The sequence below is a fragment of the Zeugodacus cucurbitae genome, chromosome 4 (assembly GCF_028554725.1).
Source record: "Zeugodacus cucurbitae isolate PBARC_wt_2022May chromosome 4, idZeuCucr1.2, whole genome shotgun sequence".
NCBI classification, from domain to species: Eukaryota; Metazoa; Arthropoda; class Insecta; order Diptera; family Tephritidae; genus Zeugodacus; species Zeugodacus cucurbitae.
The window spans coordinates 58,978,252-59,002,180 of NC_071669.1; the positions used below are offsets into that span (position 1 = coordinate 58,978,252).

Below are 23,929 nucleotides of genomic sequence, written 5' to 3' on the forward strand. Positions count from 1 at the left end.
TGGTTTACTCAGTTGTGGTGTATGACTCATTGGTCATTAAATAAATTGTCTTAATCGAAAAATTGCAAATAACTGCCAAACCATTTCTTTGTTGTTGTGGCACTGCCTCGAGCATTGATTAAAAAAATCTTAAATTAACTTCTTTTATTTCATTTTAATGCTTTGAGCTGCACGAATTTGTGACTCAATTACACTCGGATAATTCATGAGGAATTGAGATATATTATTGAGGTAACCTTGTTCACATTACTGACAATTTTATTTTGTAGTGACTGTAATCATCTGACAGCATTCTGACAGGTGTCATTTATATCAATTAAAGATTACATATTGGTGGCGAATATATTTCTATCAAATTTTATTGAGATATGTTACTCGTTTAACGATATATTCGTCAAAAAACATCTAACAAAGAAAATCACCATTATTACTAAATCTTTTATCTTTTATCAATATAGAAGAATTCCTTAACCGATGCCCCAAAATCACTATCTTCGTTTGACGTGACCCTAACTTGATTTCGGTTTTGAATTCCTTTGACCTCGCATGCTCCCAGCTCGATTTCATAAAATACAAAAAAAATCTCGATTTCACGTGACCCAAAAAATGTAAGCATACCTTCCATCACGTGACCCGACCAAAAGTTTGTTTGGCCGAGGTCATTGACCTTTGATAGGGGTTTGTTTACATTTTGGTTTTGGGTCAATGACCTTTGACAAGGGTTTGTTTACATTTTGGCCGAGGTCAATGACCTTTGACAAGGGTTTGTTTACATTTTGGTTTTGGGTCAAACAGAGGTTTGTTTACATTTTGGTTTGGGGTCAATGACCTTTTGTCGGGGTTTCTTTACATTTTGGTTTTGAGTCAATGACCTTCGACAGAGGTTTGTTTACATTTTGGCTTGGGGGTTTGTTCACTTTTGTATTGTTGAAATACCCTTTATCGGTGTAAATGTCCTTTAGCATGTTGGTTTACATTTTCGGTCGTTTCGTGATGACAGGTTTATTTACGTTTGGATCACATGAAGTCAGGTTTGTTTACATTTTGAGGGCTCCTGAGAGATACGTATAAAAAGACATGTGGTATTTGAAGGTATCACAACAGGTTAAGTTTATTTGCTTTTTGGGCATTCGAATGAGCTTAGATTTGTTTGTATTTTGGATGGTAATAGGAGCCGAGGTTTTGGTTACAAGTTGAGTATCACGCAAGGTAAGGTTTGATTATATATTGGCGACGTCGTGTAAATTTTTTTAATATTTCGAGGTGGCCACATGCCGTCGAATTTTTTTTAATTTTTGAAAATCCTTATGAGGTCAAGTTTATTTCATTTAGAGTCCACGTGGGGCGAGGTTTGAACATAATTTTGCAATTCGTTTACGTCGAGAGTTTTCGATTTTATTTTTGAGTTGAGGGCATGATATGGAATCTGCAATGTATATAAATATATTTCACTGAATTTAAGGGAAATATTGGACTCATTGCTTTTATCTTTGTAGTTGAACTCAAATCAGCTTGAGAAGATGTTTCAACCTAATCATATTGAACGATACATTCCGCAGTCCACTAGAATAACAAAAATAATTATAAATTGTATATAGCTGGGAGGGTTCATGGATCGATTTACATTATCCCATATTATAACCGATATTTGCGGTATCCTTATATCAGATCCCTTGCCACCTGCTTCTTACACCTTAAACATGTTCCTCCATTGATTTTAATTAGAATAGCGTTACGTTTAATTAAGTTTGCACGTAGTTAAAAAGGCGCTCACGCAAACATTAATCACCCAAAGTGGCAGCACCGATATGTTTGTCCAAAGTTACATAAGTGGCACTTGTTGCAGATGTGGGCTATGCATATATGTATGTGTGTGTGAACTCGATGCGGTATAATTATTGCAAAATAAAACTAAGAGAGCACAATAACAACGAAAAACATTTGAAATTGTTCAACTCAGCTGATTGCTTAAACGCTCGTGGCTCTCCATTACCCGGTAACCTAATTTCAGCGTAAATTTTGAGAAACGATTTTTTCCTGCAACAAGCGGCTGTATCCTTTTCAAATTGCTGGCAATTCACATGCAACGAGCAGAGTCAATAGATTTGTAAACGGTGACAACACACACTCATACATACTAGCTTATATATACGTAAAACAATTACTATTATACCTTGTCGTTGTTGTTGTTGCAGCGGTAGTTAGTTGTTTGTTGCATTGTTGTTGGTTGATTGGTCGGTTCCTCGGTTGTTTGGTTTTCAATTTTTTTTTCGTATTTTAGTGTTTCTGTGGTTTTGTAGCGTATATGCAGAAACTATCGCTGACAGCTGACAAGTAAACGCTGTCATGTTACGAGTTAAAATCAGCTGTGAATTGTTACAAAAAAAATCAAAATAGAAATAGAAAATATTCAAAGCAAGTGTATAATCACAACAACACTAGTCGCTGCAGTGACAACAGCAAATAAATAAACAAGCATATGTGGTCTCTCCTAAGTATGACTGACGATGCGGATTCCCACAAATAAAGGGTTCCGGCAAGCTACAGTTACTGTGAGGTGAGTTTATTATATGCATATATAGGGTGTTACAGTCGAAATAATTTATATTAAAAAACATTTTACAAAATTTAATTTTTATTCAAGAGCATGGGTAGCCATTAAGCACAAGTTTAAGGTCTTCATAGTTAACAAACATTTGACCTCTCTTACCACTTTGCCCTCCCAAAGGCCTAGGTGTGTCGTTTGACAACCACTTATCGTACCTACCACTGAGCCATTATTTCGGCTTGGAATAGAAAAAATAAACATAGGAAGAGGAATATCAGTAGTATTTCCGATCCATGATATAGCTTTTTTCATATCTTCTTTGCTATACCAGACACTGTCATATCTATCTTTGTAATGAATTTCTTATTGTAATTCGTTTGAATAAATAGGCGACGAGACAGCTTAGCAAAGATTATCTAGATATTTTATTGGTTATTTGGATTTAGCTACTTTTAAGTTTTGTTAGCTAAAGTGACGTCATCATCTATTGATTTCTTGGTACAGATCGATACTTGCTATTACTAATATAGTTGAATTGAGACACCCACTTCTTAAAAATATGGAATTTCTTTGAGGTAATGGTAAGCACTAACAATAAGTTAATATAAATATAAAGATTTTCAGGGCTGATATGAATTTTAGGACGTATTCTTATTGGCATATTCAAGTATATTTTAAAATTTTGAAATTCATTTTAATTGATTTAACTGAGGCGATTAAATGTTCAAGGGGCACACCTAGTGTAATGGCCTAAAAAAAGGTGATTTTTGGGAATTTTTATTAAAAAAACTACTTTATCAATTATTACAAAATTTTAAGAATATATTTATACATGTTTCAAGAATATACAGTGAAATTTTTGAAAAAAAAAATTAAATATTTTTTTAAGTTATAGTCGATCTCGAACTGCGCGAAAAAAAGGTGGACGAAATCTAAAAAAAAAAAAATTTCCTTAATTATCTAGTTTAAGTGTCTGTACAATGACGTACGACAAAAAAAAAATCAAAAATGGACAATATGGCGGCTTTTTAAAAAATAGTCGAATTTAACCCAAAGTTTTGGTCGTTTTCGGCCTGCCAAAATTCGATTTTTTGATCAGATCAAAAATCGATAGGTCATTGTACGGAGAGCTATATAAAGAACATGTGAAAAAAACTCGATAGTGATCGGATCATTTGTTTTTGAGTAATCACTGCAGCAAATTCGGAAAATGATGTTTCGAGAAAAACGCGTTTAAAGATAAAATGATCGTTTGCACTGTTACCGAGCGGCTGCTTTTTAAATTGCCATAACTCAAAAACTATTTGAGATATCGATTTGAAATTTTAATATGTTATTTTTAAAGGTGTAATCTACCGAAAAATGAACAAACAAAATTGATTTTTTTTTTTAAATTTCACACTAGGTGTGCCCCTTAAAGGATATGACGTAACCGAGTTTATGATAGACAAATAGTGTAGATGATATGTATGACGTAGGTTCTTTTTATAATGTTTTTATTGTGTTACCTTAAAGTATACGTTCTTAAGAATGTTATCTCAAACTTTTATAGAGATTTAAGCAGTAGAAGCGAAGTTATAGCGTTTGGAATCTTGCTCCACTACACAAGACAAAAATATACTTGAAACTTTAAATGGGATTATCTCGAAATCGTGTTTTTCCAAAAACGTCGTTGCGGTGACTTGGATTGCCGAAAGAGTTTTCAATCGATTTCAAGTTGTTTTTTTTTTAATTGATCGTAATCTATTTGCCGTGTCCTTGAACGATTAGAACATTATTCAAATTTTGTAACTTATGTAAACTTGTCAACAGAAGAGTGGGATAAAGGAGTATAAAATATTATTTAAATTTAAGACTTTTATAAGTTAAGGCAGTAGTCTGCTTTAGAAGCCGAAAAAAGGCGTTTTTTAGCAATTTTTTTGAAAGGGAAGGAAATGATTGCGGTAAACGGAATTTTAAGACGATAGTGTACTATATTTAAGGCTTAAAAAACAATATTTATTATTAAAAAATATTGTAATTTTTTCAAAGTTGTAAGTATTTTTCTGGAGTGCTTGGAGTCTGCGATGCATCTGAAACAGTCGAACCAAATTTTTTTTTATTTTGTATAAGTTTCTTTTCTTTATGAACTAAAAAAATACCGAAGAAAATTCCAAATTTTTTCATTTAAAAAAATCACTTTTTTAAGAAATAAAGAATTGATTTTAAGTTGCAAAACAATTAGTTTAAATAATACTTTTGTCCAACTTTTTTAGTTCAAATAGAAGATAATTTAATACTGAAGCTAGATCACTTTGGTTTTTTTCGATCGGACATATATTATTTTTGCTATCGCCGACACCGTTTTCCAACACTTGTGAAAATGAAAACTCGAGAAAACGCGCTTTAGAGGTCTGCCTGAGCATTCGCACCTGCTCGACGCTCGGCCACTAAAGCTGCTCTAGCTTCGAAAATATGTCGAATTGGCCTCTGGAATTTTAAAGATATATTCTTGGATAGTTTTGGAAGAGATTTAAAACAAAACAAAATAATCGATTTTTTGAAGCCTGTAAAGCAGACTATTTAATAAAATTCCATTTTCCTTTTAGTATGTTTGGGTGCAAGAATACAGCCCTCTGATTCGTAAATTCTGGTATAGAGTGGATAACAAGATTTAACTGGGATTTCAGTTCTTCGAATAGTCATTTTGTAGGTTAAATTACTTTTCTGCTTCTATTGAAAGTACGGACTAAAGAGAACTTCATAATGAGAACTTATTCGGAGTTGGTCTTTTTGACGGCTGTCACTCAGTTGGGTTTATCATTTCATAATGAACAGACACACTTCGGAACAACGTTCATTGCTGACATCACGGCCCCAGTTGCTACACAAAGACGTCGAAACTTGGGCCTCTTGGCTGGAATTTATTAAAAATCAAGTTAAGCTCTTCTATACAATTTCCACTTACGCCATTTTTCGGAATGTATCCAATGCCCGCCAACGGAATGAAAGTGATACTTATGTAATGTCGTTTTGTGTAATGTGATTAATTAAAATTGCAAAGTGATTAGCGAAATTGCATGTGGCGCGTAACTAACTAACGGTGTTAATGTGGCAGCTCAGTTAGCTGTGAATTCGCATGCAACGCATATAGACAAAACAAAACAAAACAAACAATGAAACAAAGAAATCAAGAAAACGAAAACGAAAGTGGAAATATATTTTACGTTTGCATGCAATTTGCATTTAACGAATGCGTTATGCGAAATGCAACAGTTGGTGGCATAGTTGTATGTATGTGCACGTGCCAGGCGGTGTATTGGTGGCAGTGTTACGGGTTTTCCGTACGCACTTTGCGGACTTAAGTTCATTGTTCTCGTTTAAAAAGCCAAGATTCCGCATTCGCTTTTCAAGTGTGTAAAGGAGTACATGGAAATATGCGAATCTCGCGCTTTAATTCGCTTTTGCATCGTATTTCTACTTTCCACACTTGCTGCTGTCAGACGGTCAGAAATCGTTTATCTTTTTTAATTTCACGCAATTTGCATTGACAGTGACAGCAAGTATGTTGCGTATACGCATGTGGTACGAGTAGTAGCTTTGCTGCCACACAGCTGTGGCAAGTGTGTTGATAAACCATGTGAAAATTGCGTGTGACTAATGCGTGTATGAAAATAACACTGGAATTATATGTACTTTTGCAGGAATGTGTATTTATTTACAGTTTATCTTAAAAGAATTCATTCAAAAATGAGATTTTATACTATAAATCTTCCACTTAAGTAGCTAGGAATCTACAATTTTGCATATAATAAACTTTTTGTTTACAAAGCATGGACAGCAAAAATTATAATGATTTCATGAATATAACAGATAGCTCTCATACAAACTATTGTTCAAAAACGAATTTTAGTGCTATAACTCCGCTAGTTGAGTAGCTACAGATATGAAATTTAGTGACGTATTATTACATCATAATAGAAGCATGGTTAGTGAAAATCATAAAGATCGGGTAACTACTACTCATAGCCCTCATACGAATTTTTGTTCAAAAATCAGTTTTTTGGAAATAATTCTTCTAGTTAAACAGCTAGGAGATTATAATTTTACCAAGCTCTTACTTATAACATAAAAATAGTGCACAGAGAAAATTACAGTGATCGGACAACTTTAACGTATAGCGTCCATACAATTTTTTTTTCAAAAATGGTAATTAGTGATGTAACTTCTCTTGTAACACTGCTAAGGGCGAATATAAATCTATTTAAAACCGCAGTGCAAAAAAATCAATACTAACACAACCTTTAAATAGGCCAACAACAGCTATAAATCAATTACTAAGTATAATTGTATTTTTACTCATACGCAATCCATTTCCACAAACAATGTCTTACCATTAACTGCTTTCGCTTTTTTCGCCATTAATGTCTTTGTTTGCAGGTGTTAGTGCTCTAATGCGTCGCTACAACTCGCTAACGGCAACTAATTTTGCATTTCAATTGTTCAATGGCTGGCAAACTTCCTTGCTGTCTGAGCTGTTAGGTTGTTGAAACTGAGCTACACTGAGCTGAGACGCTTAAGCTATCAGCTTACCAGTGAACACAGACGCACATACATGTGAACATGTTTGCCATCATGTATTTGCAACATTGTTGCACGTTCCACCAACAGATGGTCAATAGCTGAGCAGACAGCGACACAGTAGCGTGTAGACATGTCAAGTTTTCCCAGAGATCAGCATTGTTTGGCAACATTTTGACTACTGATTCCCATGTGTTCAATGACCATATTTGAAAAAAAAAATACAACAATAATAGCAACAACACAAGCTGTTATCGTCATTTAAATTGCAATTCAAAGCTCTCCTGTGGAGAAAAAACTGTCAGCCTAATGGTTTGCCTATACACAATTTATAATTATAGATCACACTACAATGATTATCACACACGCACTCACACATAAACACACATGTAAATGTGCTCAAATATGATTTTACTAACAAGCCTTATCTTTTTAAAAAGTGATTTATAATTCCTGGTGAATGGACCAGTTGAAACATTTATACACACACTTCTTATTGGACTTTTAAAAATTGTGATACAAAATTTTCATTCAACACATTCGCTTTGGTCTTCATTACTCAAATCCTGTTTTCTGAAAAAAATTTCCTATTCTCGCAGATTGCTTATGTTACTTCATAAAATGTTTTCTAGTAACGGCATATTTCTATCATCTCTCTCGTTACACCAGCCGGAGTTCTTCATAAGCCTTCTGGAAGAAGTCTACACAGACCAAAGATTTGTTATTGATTGCAATGCCGAATCAAAACAGACGAGCTTTACCTTCAGTCCCGACTACATCAAAGGAGGTTTGTTTGAATGACGTCATCTAATGATATATTTGTCCACTTGAATGAAGTGATGGTCTTTGTTCAGCTGAAAAAGTGTTTTGAAGACAATGTAGCTGAATTGGAAAGCACCGACGATGAAGTTAAAGGTCTTTATTTATTGAAGCAAATTTGATAAGGAGACGAACTTTATATCTTGAAAGATAGTGTAGAAATTTAGGCCACCACAATCATAGAAATTATACTCTTCTTCTCGGGCTACACTACTAAATTGGTCGTAATCTTGTCAAAACCTAGATATCGAATAGGATGACCGAATGTAAAGACCACAGTTCCTTCTAATACTGTCTGACATTATACCGAAAATATCAGTTCATGTCAATAAAAATATGTTTTAAATAAACTAAGTTCTTTCTTGAGAATAATATGGTCTGTTGGCAGAACTATGATCCATTTCAAAGTTCTCTACTTCTTTAAAGAAAAAAAAAACACTCAAAATTCAAATTTAATGAGGCATGTTTATTACTATTCTTAGCTAACAATTTTTAAGGCTTAACTCTTTCAAATGTTGGCCGCCCTACGTCTCAGATGGTCCATCCATCCATGTATGCCGATTATGTTGACCATAATAAGGTTGAACAATTTGTCAACATTGTTCAGGTGTCTTTCCAATGATGAAATGTCAAACAATACTGAACAAAAATAACACGACATCTTGACAAAAGTACCTCTAATTGGATGACGCTCCCTTGTCCTCATATAAATAATAAAAAAAATGTTGCTTTTTTGGTTGATCTAATATTGGGTTGGCAAATATGTTCCGCCTTTTTGAGCTCGTATCTGACAATATTATACATCTTTGAAAGGTCTTGACATAACCTACAAAACGACGCTATGCATGATTAGTTTGGATATTGTGTTCAACAGTTATAGACTTGTAAACATGGAGTCCACTAACGCCGAAATTCGCGCTATTTTAAAGTTTTCCTTCGTTAAAGACAAATCCGCTAGAGAAACGTTCGGTGAGATTAATGGTGTTTTAGGGGATGGCACTCGTATCACTTCGAACTACGGAGGAATTGTTTCGACGATTCAGAGCGGGTGAAAACGACACCATGGATAAGCAGAAGACCTGTGGCGACGAATACCGATCAAATCATGGAAAACATCGAGTTAGAACGGCATGTGGCATCTCGTGACATCGCCCAGGAGATGGGAGTTAGTCACCAAATCATTTTAAACCATCTGCAGAAGGCTGGATACACAAAAAAGCTTGATGATTGGGTGCCGCATGATTTGGCACAAAAAACCTTGTGGACCGAATCAAAGTCTTCGATATGCTGCTGAAACGGAACGAACTCGACCCATTTTTGAAGCGGATGGTGACTGGCGACGAAAAATGGATCACATATGACAATATCAAGCGAAAACGGTCGTGGTTGAAGGCCGGTGAATCGTCCCAAACAGTGGCCAAGCCGGGATTGACGGCCAGGAAGGTTTTGCTGTGTGTTTGGTGGGATTGGAAGGGAATCATCCACTATGAGCTGCTCCCATATTGCCAGACGCTTAATTCTACCATCTACTGCGAACAACTGGACCGCTTGAAGCATACGATCGACCAGAGCAAAAAAACGGAACTTAATATATTGATCAATGCTGGAGGTATCATAATAAAATTTAGTAAACAAAATTCTCAAACATTTTTTTGATTAATGTCAAAACTGTTATATATAACCACAATAGTGGTAGTAGTTCGAGTTTGACGGCTATTGCAACAAATATATTAAACTTACGAATGCATGTATCAAAGGATTTACCTATCGCGAATAAATCTATTTGCACCACCTCCAACTGTCATACGCTGACTACTTCCTGACTAAGTACAAAATACAAAAAGACTTTGTAAATATATAGTTTAAGTGGCACAGTATTTTTACTTGAAATACACAAACACCAACTCACATATACTTTATATATATATATATGTATATCAACGTCGAAATGCGGCTTGAATAATATTTATTTGCACTTGCTTAGTATATATGGACTTGCTCTCGGGAAAACTGTAACATAAAACAAGTTCCCATTCCCGATATCCAGCGCTGTAGTTTTATTTATGGATTGGCTGCGACATAAAAAGAAAATTAATAAAATATGGAAACCGCTTCGGCGCGCAACAACGCAAAACCAGACAATTCACCCCAACCAAGTTGAGCCAAGTCAAGCCAAGCCAACCGGACGTTATGAAATTTCCCACTTTTCCAGCAAACAAGAAGCATTGCGACTGCGACCAAAACGGCTTTTACCACTTTTCCATTTCATTGTGCGGCCGCAGCAACACTGCCTGCCTTGTTGCTTGCCACAAAGCCATGTTGTTGTATATGTATTTGTTGGTGTGCTGATTGGCGTCTTATTTACTGTCACCAACGAGTTTTCGTTAGAAAAAAGTCTCCGAAGTGCGTAATAAATTTCATTTTCAATCACTTTGGTGTGGCAAATACGCACTTTTTGTTTAGATGTGCAACAGCTTGGTGGCAAGAGGTTGCTGGTGAGGCAGTTAGGCCAAAAATGTGAAATACCAAAAATACTCGCATCTGAAAAATGCGCCTTCCATGGCTACTTGACTGGTTGGGTGGACAAAAATGTGAAAAAGGGTACAAAAAGACATGGGCGCCGCCTTACGCCCAGTAGGTCAATGTGAAGGACAATAGGTGGAGTGTTGTTATTTTGCACTTTTGCGCTTGAAGTACCCAAATAAATGCTTGTACAAGTATTTTTCAATAAATAAAATTGAAATGGTTTACTATTAGGGTGTGTTTGAAAGTGGTTAATGCTATAGTAAATACGTCACAACTCGTTTTTAAACACTTTAAATCTCACACCAGAGGTTCCCTAAATGAAAGTAAGATTTTCACCTACTGGATAATTGACTATTACTATAATGTTCCTTATATTAGCTATATATATATATATATATATAGTTCCTGTTACTCCTGCAAGGAGCTCAGGGCCACGATTTAGCTATAAGCATGGTAAAAAATTCTCCCTAAATTGTATTAAGATATCTCACGTAATAACAAACTTGATATAGACCAAAATGTAAACACTAGCTAAAACGTAGACAAAGCCCTGCCTAAGGTCATTGACCTCGACCAAAATGTAAATAAATCCCTGTCAAAGGTCATTGACCTAGGTTCAAAATGTAAACAAACTCCTGTAAACGATCAAAGGTTTGTTTACACTATGGTTTGAGGTCAATGACCTTTGACTGGGATTTGTTTACATTTTGGGGGAGGTCAATGACTTTTGTCCAATTTTGTTGAGGGGTTATTTGAGATCATTTCAAATTGTTGAAATTTGGGACGGTTATATGTACTAGTCGTTTCACATATTAAGAGGTTACGACAGGTCAGGATTGCTTCAATTTTGTGGACTCACGTGATGCCAGTATTTGTTATATATTGGGGTGACACGTGAAGTCCGATTTATGTTTTCGTTTTTGGTTTTCCGTTGTTTATATTTTGAAGGGTATGTTATTCTACATTTTATGAGTATATGTCAAGATTTATATTTTGAGGAGTCATGTGAGCTCCGAGTTAATATAAAGATTGGACTTCTCAATTTAAAACATTTATGCCGAAACTGTGGCTGTTGAAAACATTATTGCTAGTAAGTCAGCACTTTTATTACCTTTACTACATTTAAAAAATATTAATTCATTTTTCGCATTAATTCAGACATCACAAACATGACAAGGGCGTAACGTTGTTGTCGTAAATATCTCCAGCTTTGTCAAGACGTGTCTAATTAAGTTGTTAGTTCCGTTATAGGTATAATGCCAAGTTGTGGCACTGCCAAAACTTATTGAATAAATTACACATTATTACCTCGCCAAAACTATAAAACAAAATGAATTCGACTAATTTACTTTCACGCATAAATTAAATATTTGGCAGCTGAAACACATCAATTATATTTCCCTGCGTTTGGTAGTAGGCCAAATGGCGTAAAAATAGCAAGTAATTAGACATTTATTTGATAGTGGGAAACGCCCAAACTGTCTTTGGTTGGATTTTAAATGATTGAAATGAAAAAAAAAGAAAAGGTGAAAAGAAAACAAACAAGGAAGAGCTAAGTTCATGTGCAACAGAACATTTTATACTCTCGCAATTTCATTAGTTTATTATTTTAAGATAACCCACAATTCGAGGCACATATTCGGCATAAAATCCTCTATAATAGCGAAAATCATTATTTATAGTGTATGGAAGCTGGGATAATTCCTGGACCAATTTCAACTATATTTGCCACCAAGTTATATTATATCCAAGACTATATGCTCATTTAATTTTGCTAAGATATCTAACATACTAATCAATATACTACTATGTAAGTCCACCGGAAGTTTGAAAATCCGAATATGAGGTATATGGGGGCTAGCGAAAATATTAACCTGATTTTGCCCATTTTTGGCACAGACGTACACCGTTCGCAGAAACACATCTCCTTTGATTTTTTTAGAATATCTGAGAGATTTACTGATGCTTTTAGAAAAAAAAATATTATGAAACTTCGAGGTCCTTATTTTCGATATCGGGGGCCTTGAAAAGTTATAGTTCAAAACCAGCACGTGAAATTATCTGTTCACTGAAGCATTCTCTCAATAAAACTATTGATTGATGCGATATGTGAGAAGTGGCGCTGTCTCTTTGAAAACAAATGTCATCGAGATCGCGAGCTTCAATTTCAGGCATCAAATAGTCGGTTATCATGGCCCGATAACGGTCGCCAATGACGATTACGTTCTCATCGGTCTCTCCACGGTCTTTGTATACATTCTCAGCAACAGCTGCAATATTTTCTACACTGCGTGCTGCATGTGATCTATTGGGTCGAGTAATAAATGCTGGTTCTCAAGATGGATAATGGTGTAGCGAATAGTGCACTCAGTAGGCGTGAAACACATTATTTTCAGAACGTTGGACAATCTGTAAACGTTGTTCATGCTTAAGTTTTTCCATGACAACTCACACGAGATCTGTCAAAAAAAGCCTATTGAAACAAGTAAGGAAGGGCTAAATTCGGGTGTAACCGAACATTTTATACTCTCGCAATTTATTTATTTAACTTTATTTATGTTATATAATACACAATTTGACCCACATATTCGTCATATATATTGTATAAAGTCCATTGAAAGTTGGAAACCATAATATTAGGTTAGAAGCACCGAGGTCCTCGTGTTCGATATATGGGGCCTTAAAAACCTATGGTCCGAATTCGGCGATTTTTTGAATGGGGCTTCCACACTATTAACATAGTATTTGTGCAAAGTTCTGCACCAATATCTTCACTAGTGCTTACTTTATATATTGTAAAGTAAACGATTCAGATCGTCTTCAAAGTTCTGATATATAGGAAGTAGGCGTGGTTGTAAAGCGATGTGGCCTATTTTCACAACATATCATTGGGATGTAAGGAAACTATTACAAACCAAGTTTCATTGAAATCGGTCGAGTAGTTCATGAGATATCATTTTTGACCCATAAGTGGGCGACACCACGCCCATTTTCCATTTTGTAAAAAAATCTGAGTGGAAGCTGCACTGCCATTTCTTATGTGAAATTTAGTGTTTCTGACGTTTTTCGTTAGTGAGTTAACCCACTTTTAGTAATTTTCAACGTAACCTTTGTATGGGAGGTGGGCGTGGTTATTATCCGATTTCTTTCATTGGACTGTATTAAGAAGTGGCTTAAAAAACGACTGCAGAAAGTTTGGGTTATATAGCTCTATTGGTTTCCGAGATATGTACAAAAAACCTATTTGGGGCCACGCCCACCTCCCCAAAAACATTACATCCAAATATGCCCCTTCATAGTGTGATCCTTCATACCAAATTTTATTTCCATAGCTATATTTATGGCTTAGTTATGGCACTTTATTTTTTGTTTCCGGTTTTCGCCATTTTGTGGGCATGGCAGTGGTCCGATTTTGTTCATTTTCGAAAGCAACCTTCCTATGGTGTCAAGAAATAAGTGTGCCAAGTTTCTTCAAGATATCAGCTTGCACAGACGAACGGACGGACAGACAGACATTCGGATTTGAACTCCACTCTTCACCCTGATCACTTTGGTATATATAACCCTATATCTAACTCGTTTAGTTTTGGGTGTTACAAACAACCGTTATGTGAACAAAACTATAATACTCTCTAGCAGCTTTGTTGCGAGAGTATAAAAAGTACCTCTATTTGGATCGCCTTCATGTTAATGATATGACTTTTTGTTTGTTATTTATTTTGATATCTTGATTAGGCCAAATGATTTTTAGTCCATATAGTACAATATATTGATATGGTATATTGCCGGTAACATCTTGTAATATTAATTTTGAGACTTTTTTGAGTGAGTTGTTATTCTCTCAATGATTGTGTAAGTGAGTAACAAAAATTATAGGTATTCATGAGAGTTTATGCAAAAAGCAGAAATTTTGTATGCTACATTTCAAACCAAAACTTATGGAAAAAGAAAGAAAGACTACATATAAAGGGTTTATAAAAACGTTATAAAAACGTTTTCGAAACCACATTGCTTTAAAATAATGCCAAACTCGCAGAATTCAAAGTGCATTTTCTTCACGAATTATTAGGTCTACAACTTTGCTTTCTCCGTTTTTTTTTGTAAATTTTTTGTGTAAAAACGATTACAAAAATAGCTACTACTTTTGATCATTCTTTCTGGCAGCATGCGTATTCCGTGCAAATGTCGAGAATTCGGCTCAAAAAGTGACATTTTCAGTTTTGAGAATAAATTTGGGATGCAAGAAGATCTCTACAAATATTTTGTTGGGTTAATGTTGACACAAATGTCCAAGACCGATATAAAACGATTTAATCGATTTAATCGACCAGTGCTTGACCCTAGAGACATCTATTGACAAACGGCGGAAGCAAAGTTGTATACCAATATAAAAATGCATTCATGTGGCATGCAACATAAATTGGAATACGTTATAGCACTATTTCGTTAAGAAACCGAAATGAGGTGCTAAATAAATTAATTTAATTTAATTTCGTCGAAACTCAATAAATAATTCCAAAAATGTGTGAGTGTATTTTGGTTGGTATTTTGGTTGTTAAAATGTTTACTTTGTTAATCTGATTTATTGCGTTATTTTTCACTTTTATTTTATTTGCACGCGATAAGCAATTGCAAAACAGAAGAAAAATCAAAAATCAAAAGTGAAGAAAACATGTGCATACAATTACAAAAGAAAAGCATTCAAACAAAAGCGCGCCACCAACGCTGAAGCCGGCGCGACAAGCAAACAAACATTAAACAATAGCGAAAAATTGCAAATTAATATAAATAAAAGTCAAGAAGAGCGCTAGAAATTATTATATGGGGTAAAAGAAACCATAACAAGAGCGATTGTTTGGCCACCAGTGCAGCTGCAACGCTGCACCTACAGTTGTGGCAACAATAACAACAATAACAGCAAACAAACCACAACAACAACAACAGCAGCGCGCAACAATTGTGTGAAGCAGGTGAAATATTTGGAATATCTTCCGGGTGATTGCACGGTGGCATGCCGCGCATGCGCGCAACCAACTTATGCGGCGGCAGCAAAACCAACACAGACACCACCAATGGCAATTTCTTGCATGTATTTGTGCTGCCAGCGTGTGGTGAACACTAATAGCGTTTAATAGTCCACCATTAGTTGGCGCACACGACTGAGCTTCTAATAGTTTTTGCGCCACTTATATCTTCAAACACACATACACACACATAAGCAGCTTTGATTGCTTTCCGCAGATACCATTTAGAGTATATGTGCGGCTATTAAAGTTTGAGTTGCTCCATATTTCTTGCCGTCTTTAATAAAACGACAGGCCCCTCATGACCCATTATGGCAGCCTATATTATTTGCGTTGGCTTTTTTTTTGGCGGTGGGTGGTGACACATTTGCACACATTTCTCATTTAACAGCAACTTTGCTGTGGTTTTCGCCATTTACGTAAATGTAAATTTTTTGGTAGGAAAAGATTGAAACTCATGGAAAGAGTTACTCAAATTGTTTGGTTGTTCATTTTACTTTCTTCTTCAACAGTTTTATAAACAGGTGTATTTGTGGAGTAAATATCGGAATACGAGGGTATCGGATTCGGTATAATATCACCTGCTTGGCTGCTAAAAAGTATTTATAAGTCGAAAATAATGTTTATGCTCTCGCAACAGAGTTGTTAAAGAGAGTGTTATAGTTTTTTTCATATAACGGTTGTTTGTAAGTCCTAAAACTAAACGCGTTAGATATAGGGTTATATATATCAAAATGATCAGTGTGAAGAGTAACTTTCAAATCCGGATGTCTGTCTGTCCATCCGTGCATGCTGTAACTTGAGTAAAAATTGAGATATTTTGATGAGACTTTGTACACTTGTTTCTTGGCACCATAGGAAGGTTGCTTTCGAAGAAGGGCAAAATCGGACCACTGCATATACATGTCTCTTAAACTACTAAAGTTATATCAAGGAAACTTTCTCGAGTCGTTTCTTTTAGGTACTACGTTAAGCAGTCCAAAAATGAAGGAAATCGGATTATAACCACGCCCACCTCCCATACAATGGTTATGTTGAAAACTACTAAAAATGCTTTAATTCAGTAAGAAAACACACCATAAACCTTAAATTTCATTACAAAGAAGGTAAATGGTATACAAAATTTTAAATGGGCATCGTTCCGCCCACTTATAGGTCAAAAACCATATCTCCGAAACTATTTGACCAATTTTAATGAAATGAGGTTTATAACATTTTCCCGGCATTCCAATGATATGCTGTGAAAATAAATCAAATCGGTTCACAACCACGTCTACTTCCTATATACCAGAACTTTGAAGAAGATCTGAATCGTTTACTTTACAATATATAAAGTAAGCACTAGTGAAAATATCGGAACACAATTTTTCATTTATGCTGCACTTATAGTGTGGCATCATCCTTCCAAAAATCGACGAAATCGGACTATAGGTTTTCAAGGCCTCATATATCGAACAAGAGGATCTCAGTGCTTCTAATCATTTTTGTACGGAAAATATATGTAAGACTCTCAGCTATTTCGAAGAAATTTATAGGAAATATTTTCCTCGAATAATATGTCTCCGTGCCTAATATGGGTGAAATGGGGTCATAACTTCATCTATCTCCCATATATCTAATATTAGGGTTTCCAACTTTCAATGGACTTTATACCATATATATGCCGAATATGTGGGTCAAATTGTGCATTATATTAATAAAATTAAATAAATAAATTGCGAGAGAATTTTGCAATAGCTATTATTGTGATCCGACTCTTCTCATTTTCAAACTATACCCAGAAACTTATACAAATAAAATACACCAAAATGCATGATATCTCTTGACTTTAAACGTATTAAAAAATGGAATTTTTCAAAATTTTTGACAATGGCCTTTTTAGAGTACGTTCTTCACGATAGTAAATATCTCGAGACAACAGTGACAAAATTGAGATGGACAATATACATATGTGTATATAGTGAAGTTAACCTAGAAGAGAAAGAATTTCTCTATACAATTTCTTCGTTTAAAAAAAAATTAAAGAGTTTAGAGGGTAAATAGATGATTTCTAAAATGGTGCCGGAAATGGTCATAGTTATACTAAGACTTTGTTCAGAACAAATCATGAATAAAGAAAGTGAGAATGAAGCAACTATGGAAAACATCCTGACACAGTAAGGTTCTAGATTTATAGATTTCAATCAAATGTAGTGGACATGTGGCCTATTAATTTAAATAATTGAGAGAGAGTGACATAGAAAGCACATCTTATAACATATGTATAATACATCCCACGTATAAGCTACTTTTGAAAACTAAAAAATGTTAAACTCTTTGTTTTAAACTCGCAACGAAGAAGACGAATAAACGCATATTACATCTAAATTGAACGGAACTAAATCTTCACAAAATTTGTCCATTTTTACTGATTTTTCAAGTGACTTTGAAATATAATGAAATTGCATGTGCATCATAATGACCCTGTAATTCTTATTGTTCAAAGCGCTAACAAAGCTTTCAACGGATATCAATACAAAATGAGGCAACAATATGATTCGGAAGCATTAATCTGTGTTTATCCACATATGTACAAATGTTATGGCTGCGTGAATTAATAATTCAATGCAAATTAGTTTTCTATACTATTTGTTGATTTTCCTATTATTTTTCATCCCACTTGCGTATTTCTTTTTCTTTTCCTGTGTGCAATACTTAATATATGTAGACAGGGAAATCAAACACACACTAATTTCTCTTAATCGGTCTATTGCCTTTCTTTTCTTTAATACAATTCATTCCCCATCTTCGCACGTCCATTTCCATTTGGCGGAAGGAAATAAATCGTGCAAAGCCGCGAGCATTGGTAATATTACCTATTTCTCTATTTTTTTTTTCACACAATCACTCAAGTCATACATTGCTTTCATACTTTAACACTTTTTAATTGCTTATTTATTCAATATTCACTCATTCCTCAACAATTACAAATACAAAGGTAAATTTGTTGCACAGTTAATTTGGTAATTATTTCGATTATTATGTGTTTAATGGAGTAATTATTTAGTTGGTTTATCATATTAAGTGTATACTTCGGTATAAATATAGATAAAAAGTAAGTCCAAAAGTTGCACGTTCACTTAAGCCTACACCTTGTTTCTAACCTGATGTGTGAGAAGCCGGCATAATAATTTCGGTTAAAGGTTAGATCCTCGGAGGGTGCGATTACACCACTGATGCTCGTCGCATAGGAAACACCCAGCGAAGATTATCCGTTTCTTGACGGAAGGCGAGCATTATTAGCAAAAATTAGAGCATGATGGATGTTGGCCGATACAAGGGTCGAGCTTGCAAGACTTCCGTAGATAGTAGGTACCACTTGAAAGGAGCCAGAATTTTCTTCTTATAATTATAAGGACCACCATACTGCACAAGTATTCACAATTCTCCCACTTCCAGTCCAGTAATAATAAGACCGGGGTGTTCTTTCCAGTAATCTAATCAATAAATATTTCAGTTCCTTAAGATTCCAGATATCCATATTAGCCTTATCAGGCAATATATTGAGACTTAATTGATTTTGAGCACACATTCAATGATGTTCTATTTCGCTCTCCTGTAAATATTTATTTCCTCAAAAGTATTTACCCTTTTTCTACAGCTGCTCCCACCCACCCACAGACTCCTCGCAGTTATTAAGGCAGAGGTTAGATCAAAAGCATTTATCTTGGCAACTGAAAGTTCTAATTAAACTGAAATGAAGTCTCAGCTCCTAGGGAATTGAGAGTGTAATGTCCTTAAGATTAGTTCACGGGTTTTTTAAATGATATATGCTAATACGTCTGATACGTCGGATTCTATCGTCTGATTTGGTATACCATTTGGCGAAATTTATATATTTTGAGTAGTTCTTATCACCGTGAGCCCTAGGACGGTATTCAAGAAGCGACACCTAGCGGCTATTGTGGAGTCCTATGCTGAGATCAGTTGTGTGTCGGAAATAATTTTGAAAGTTCAACATTTTTTACTAATGGAAAGAAAAGGCTAGTAACGCCGGTTTTGTAGACGTTTGGTGTTCATTGAGGCAATACTTTCTCCGGAATTGGTCTTTTTGATTGCTGCTACTTGATTTATATTCAATGCTGCAAAAAATGGTCGAAAATTTTGTCTCTCGTCTGGAATTTATTTGACCCATTTGCGTCGGTCGCTTTCCCGAGATCATTTTTAAAACACTAAGAACTAATTGAGTACCCGATTGATTATGTGAATGAATTATAAAATGAAATTAGTCGCCTATAAACTTTGGCAGACGTTATTATTAATGATTTCAGCTTTACATATTTATTAACTTAATATATACCTACATATAATATATGTGACTGAAAGTATATAAAACCTCATACATATCTATATTCCATTCATATTCTCCACTTTACTTTTTATTCGGTAAATTGCTGAGAAACTCATTTCTGGACTGATCGATTAGTTGCTGATACCAAGTGCCATTAACTCCCACCAAATTCGGCAAATCTTCGGTCAAAGCTGTTGGCTGCTCGGTGACCATTTGTTCGCTGTTGTTATTGCTGGCTTTAGTAGTCATTACAACCGCTTTAGTTGACTCGGCAATCTTCGTGTTATTTCCAGCACTCTTTTCAAGCACTTGCACATTTACGGATTTCTCTGAATTATTCACTTTCGCTTCATTATATTTATTCTGATTCTGTTGCCTCTTCGTTTCTGCCAACTTTGTATCCTTTGAATTCTTTTGATCCGTTTGTTCTTCGCTGAGATTACCCAACATTGGTGGCAATATAAAGGGTATAATTGAAAAATCGGATGGCAATCGGTTATGCACCGTCTCAAAGCCGATGCTCGTCACGTCTTTACCCGGCTTCGTCTCTAGCGGCACCTTGCCGTCGATAATATCCTGTATTGACAAATCTCCCATTGGATACTCTGCATGCGCAGCTGGATTCACAACGATGGCATGCTGCTCATTGAGCGCGCTCGCCAACTGCTCTGGCACTTTGCTGTTAGTCACATTCAAATGCAGATCCTTATCGTACACCACAGCACCGGTGGGCATATCCGGTGGTCGTTGCATCAGTATACTCGGTCGTTTAGTGGGCCAATGCGCTTGCCATTGCTGGTTGTCACCTGACTCAAAGGTGCGTGTCTCATGCAAAAAGCCGCGTTCATTGTCCGAGAGAAAGTGTGTGACAATGACACGCCCATCGGGACGCACGTGACCATATGAACCCTCTACGCTGCCGTTCACATAGCGTCGCTCATCGCGGAACTGTATGTTGCCGGTGCGATTGTCGTTAATCTCAAAACCGAATGCATATGTGTTGGCGCCTTAAAGGAAAAATGGTGGAAATTTATAAAGTTAGGCAACACTGTTGTGCAGCAGAGCTTTTCGTTATTGTAAATGCTACGTACCATATGGATCGCGTCGAAAATAAGAGCTTGTATCCGGATTGCCACCAGACTTCTTTATAGCCTGTGTCTTGGCGTATACAAAGCTGCGATCGGTTGTTGGCGCCGCATTGTTGTGGTGTGCTTTTAGGCAGAGCAGAAAAAGCTGCAGAAAAAGTAAAATGGTGTGAAAAATTGTTTATTAATTAATTTATATTTTTAAATAGATAATACAAAAATTATGTGTACCAAAGTGCCATCACCAAAAATTTCAGCCAAAATTCCCTGTTTTAAAATATTGTAAGTTCAAATGAGATCACCTTCAATACAAATAAATGCTTTATATAGATTTTTGTCTATTGATTATTTACTATACGTGGTTCTCATTACGTCAAATTTAAAGACAACCGTCGCTAAATTATCAAAATGATCGTAAATGCAATTGGATAGCAGTTTATGAAAACACTTTTCAATAATGCTACTCTAGTGAAATTAATCAAACCAATTAGTAGAAACAGATATCATCGAAAATATACTCGTGTGAACTTAGTGTCATTGAAGTCCGTACATTAATGTGGAATCATTTATAAATCCAGCTCCTCTTATAATAAATATTCGTTAAACGTATGAGAAAATATGTTCAATAGATTTTGCGAGATATTTCGTTTGCAGTGCTATCCATTGGATTAATTATATTTAAGGTCCGAATATTATATTTACTTCCTCAGGCTTATATTATCTTATGTAATTATTATGTAATCCAAGTATGTGAACTAAAAAAAATCTATGTGTCTGAACACACTCCCTTAGTTAGTTATTTTAATAAACCCTATAACTTTTATTAGAATAATTTGAACAGTTTGAAATACTGCAGTGTGTTGGTCAGTAGGGGGTATGGGCAGACTTAAGGGACCCCGGTTCAAAAAATCGTTTTTTTATTTAATTCGAACCTATAACTATTCAAGAATGTTCCTTTAAAATTTCAAATGAAAATTTCCAAAACTCTTGAAGATATAGCCCACCCAAGAATTTGCTTCTCAAAACTTTAAACGCGTTTTACTCAAAACCTATTAATTCAATCATTTCCAAATTTTAATACGTTATTTTATACTTATATAGCTATTTTATGAACTAGGATAAATGAAATCGATGAAGATCTTCTTTACTTTTCAACTTGATTTGTGGTTGAAAAAGGGCGATTTAAAAAAAAATTCAAAGGTCCGACATTTTGTTAATTTTTGTGCGAAATTAATAATTCTAGTTCAGTTAAACATGTACTCTCTCTAATCCCGTTGCAATTTTTGGTTTCAGATGTTCCAGTGAGCGGAAATCACATGCGACGCCGAAAAGAAGGGCTTTTGCTGGATCACAAAAAACAACAACAAAAAACTATGTAAAATTGTTTTATTCTTTTTTAAGTCTTCAAATAGATGTATTCAAAGTTACAACCCAAAAAAATAATTTATGTACATTTACCAGCCCATTGAATTGAATTTGAAATCGACAATGGGTGGGGGTCCCCTTAAAATGGCTTTGATCAATTATTGGTTCCAAATGGTTCAAATCTAAATTTATCCATTAATTTGCATGAATTGTATTATACACTGACCGATATATCTATATAATGAAAGAATGCAAGGTGTGTTCAAAAAATAACGGGAATTTTCGTTTTTGGAAAAAAAAAATATTCATTCGTCCACATTAACGTTGTCACCTTATATTATGTACGTTTAAGATGATTGGAAAGAAAAAGTTATGACCGAAGCCCGATTTTGAAACTAAATTATGAAGGTAGAGGTCTCATTCAAATAGATTGTGAGATATCAAATTTTTGTCTATTTGTCTAACAGGGTCCATAGACCAGTTATAATATTGTTATTGATTTTCATGATATTTGTCTTAAAAACTGAGGTATATATGAAAGCTTTCTCGAAATCATTTTTAAAACATAATGGCAATCCAGAATCTTTATATTTAAGCAAAATTCTTGTCCATAACAAAAAATTATCTGGGTTTTATTTCTTCTTAAAAACCAAAAGCCCACAAAAACACCCTTTATAATAATTGCCTTTATAGTAACATAGTTTCTGCATAAGGACATTCGCCGATCCACAAAACAGATCAATCTTAAGAAATACTTTAGTAGAAAACCTCGTTAAATATGTGCTTTCTTTTTTCGAATTTGAAGATGATCTACCGGCGTTGGAAATAAATAATAAATTGTTCAAAAAAATATGCGATTTTAAATGCTTTTAACAAACCATAAATAATTATATTAGCACTAAAAAATTAACAAAATTCGATTCTTCTTAGAATATTTTATATAAACTGAAGAGGATATTAGAAAGAACCGTTCAGTAGGTTGTTAAAAAATATTAATTTAAGTAACAGATATAGATCCAACAGATCTAAATCTAATAGCCACACGTGTTTCATATTCTAAATTTCCGCTCAAAATTATGTCAATTTTTATATAACATTTCCACGTTATCAGTTGCAGGCACAAAAACCCAGTTATTTGTATTTCCGTTTACTTAAATTTGTCGCAGCAAATAAGCGCACTTCCACTACTTATATAAGTACTCAAGCGTTCGCACACAGTTCAACGCGAAGCACAAAAAGCACATTTCTTTCGCTTTGGTCATTGACTTTCACATAATTTATTAGTAATTGAACATTTCAACATTTGCACATGCGCACAGACACTCATCTACACGAGTGTACGAGTATTGTTTTCATTTTCTAAACACTTACAACAACTGCAACAACAGCAAAGCGGATTTGTACACACTTGCTTAGTCCGCAGGCGTACATTGTGCGAATATTAATTGACTTCACAGCAACAACAGCAATTTCAACTCGGAAATATTACGCGCCCACAAGCATTTGGTTGAAGAATCGAAGAAATTCTATTTAGCCAAACTAGCCAGTCTAAGCCACGCAAAAACCACTTTCGAACTCGACGATGCGACAACTTGTACTGAACGCTGAACTGCCGGTGGCCAATGTTCTAATGCCAAGTGCTGAAGAAGCGCTCAATCGACGTAAAGGCAAT

General features: G+C 35.0%; 1 protein-coding gene across 1 annotated transcript; it reads right to left on the reverse strand.

Annotated features, from left to right (window-relative positions):
• Positions 1 to 19,728: 19,728 nt before the first annotated feature.
• On the reverse strand, positions 19,729 to 23,907 carry LOC105220830 (uncharacterized). Its single transcript, XM_011197357.2, has 3 exons — positions 23,629 to 23,907; positions 20,899 to 21,040; positions 19,729 to 20,814 (listed from the first exon to the last, which is right to left on the reverse strand). Exons 1-3 carry the CDS (start codon positions 23,686 to 23,688, stop codon positions 19,889 to 19,891), a joined length of 1,128 nt encoding a protein of 375 aa, XP_011195659.1. The 5' UTR covers positions 23,689 to 23,907; the 3' UTR covers positions 19,729 to 19,888.
• Between the last annotated feature and the right edge of the window lie 22 nt (positions 23,908 to 23,929).

Excerpts from the sequence above, each read along its gene's own strand:
- LOC105220830 (XM_011197357.2), bottom strand. The coding sequence starts at position 23,688 with ATGTACGCCTGCGGACTAAGCAAGTGTGTACAAATCCGCTTTGCTGTT. Across the intron at positions 21,041-23,628 it reads TTGCTGTTGTTGCAGTTGTT|CTTTTTCTGCTCTGCCTAAA; the intron begins GTAAGTGTTTAG and ends CTTTTTCTGCAG. Across the intron at positions 20,815-20,898 it reads TTTTCGACGCGATCCATATG|GCGCCAACACATATGCATTC; the intron begins GTACGTAGCATT and ends TTTTCCTTTAAG.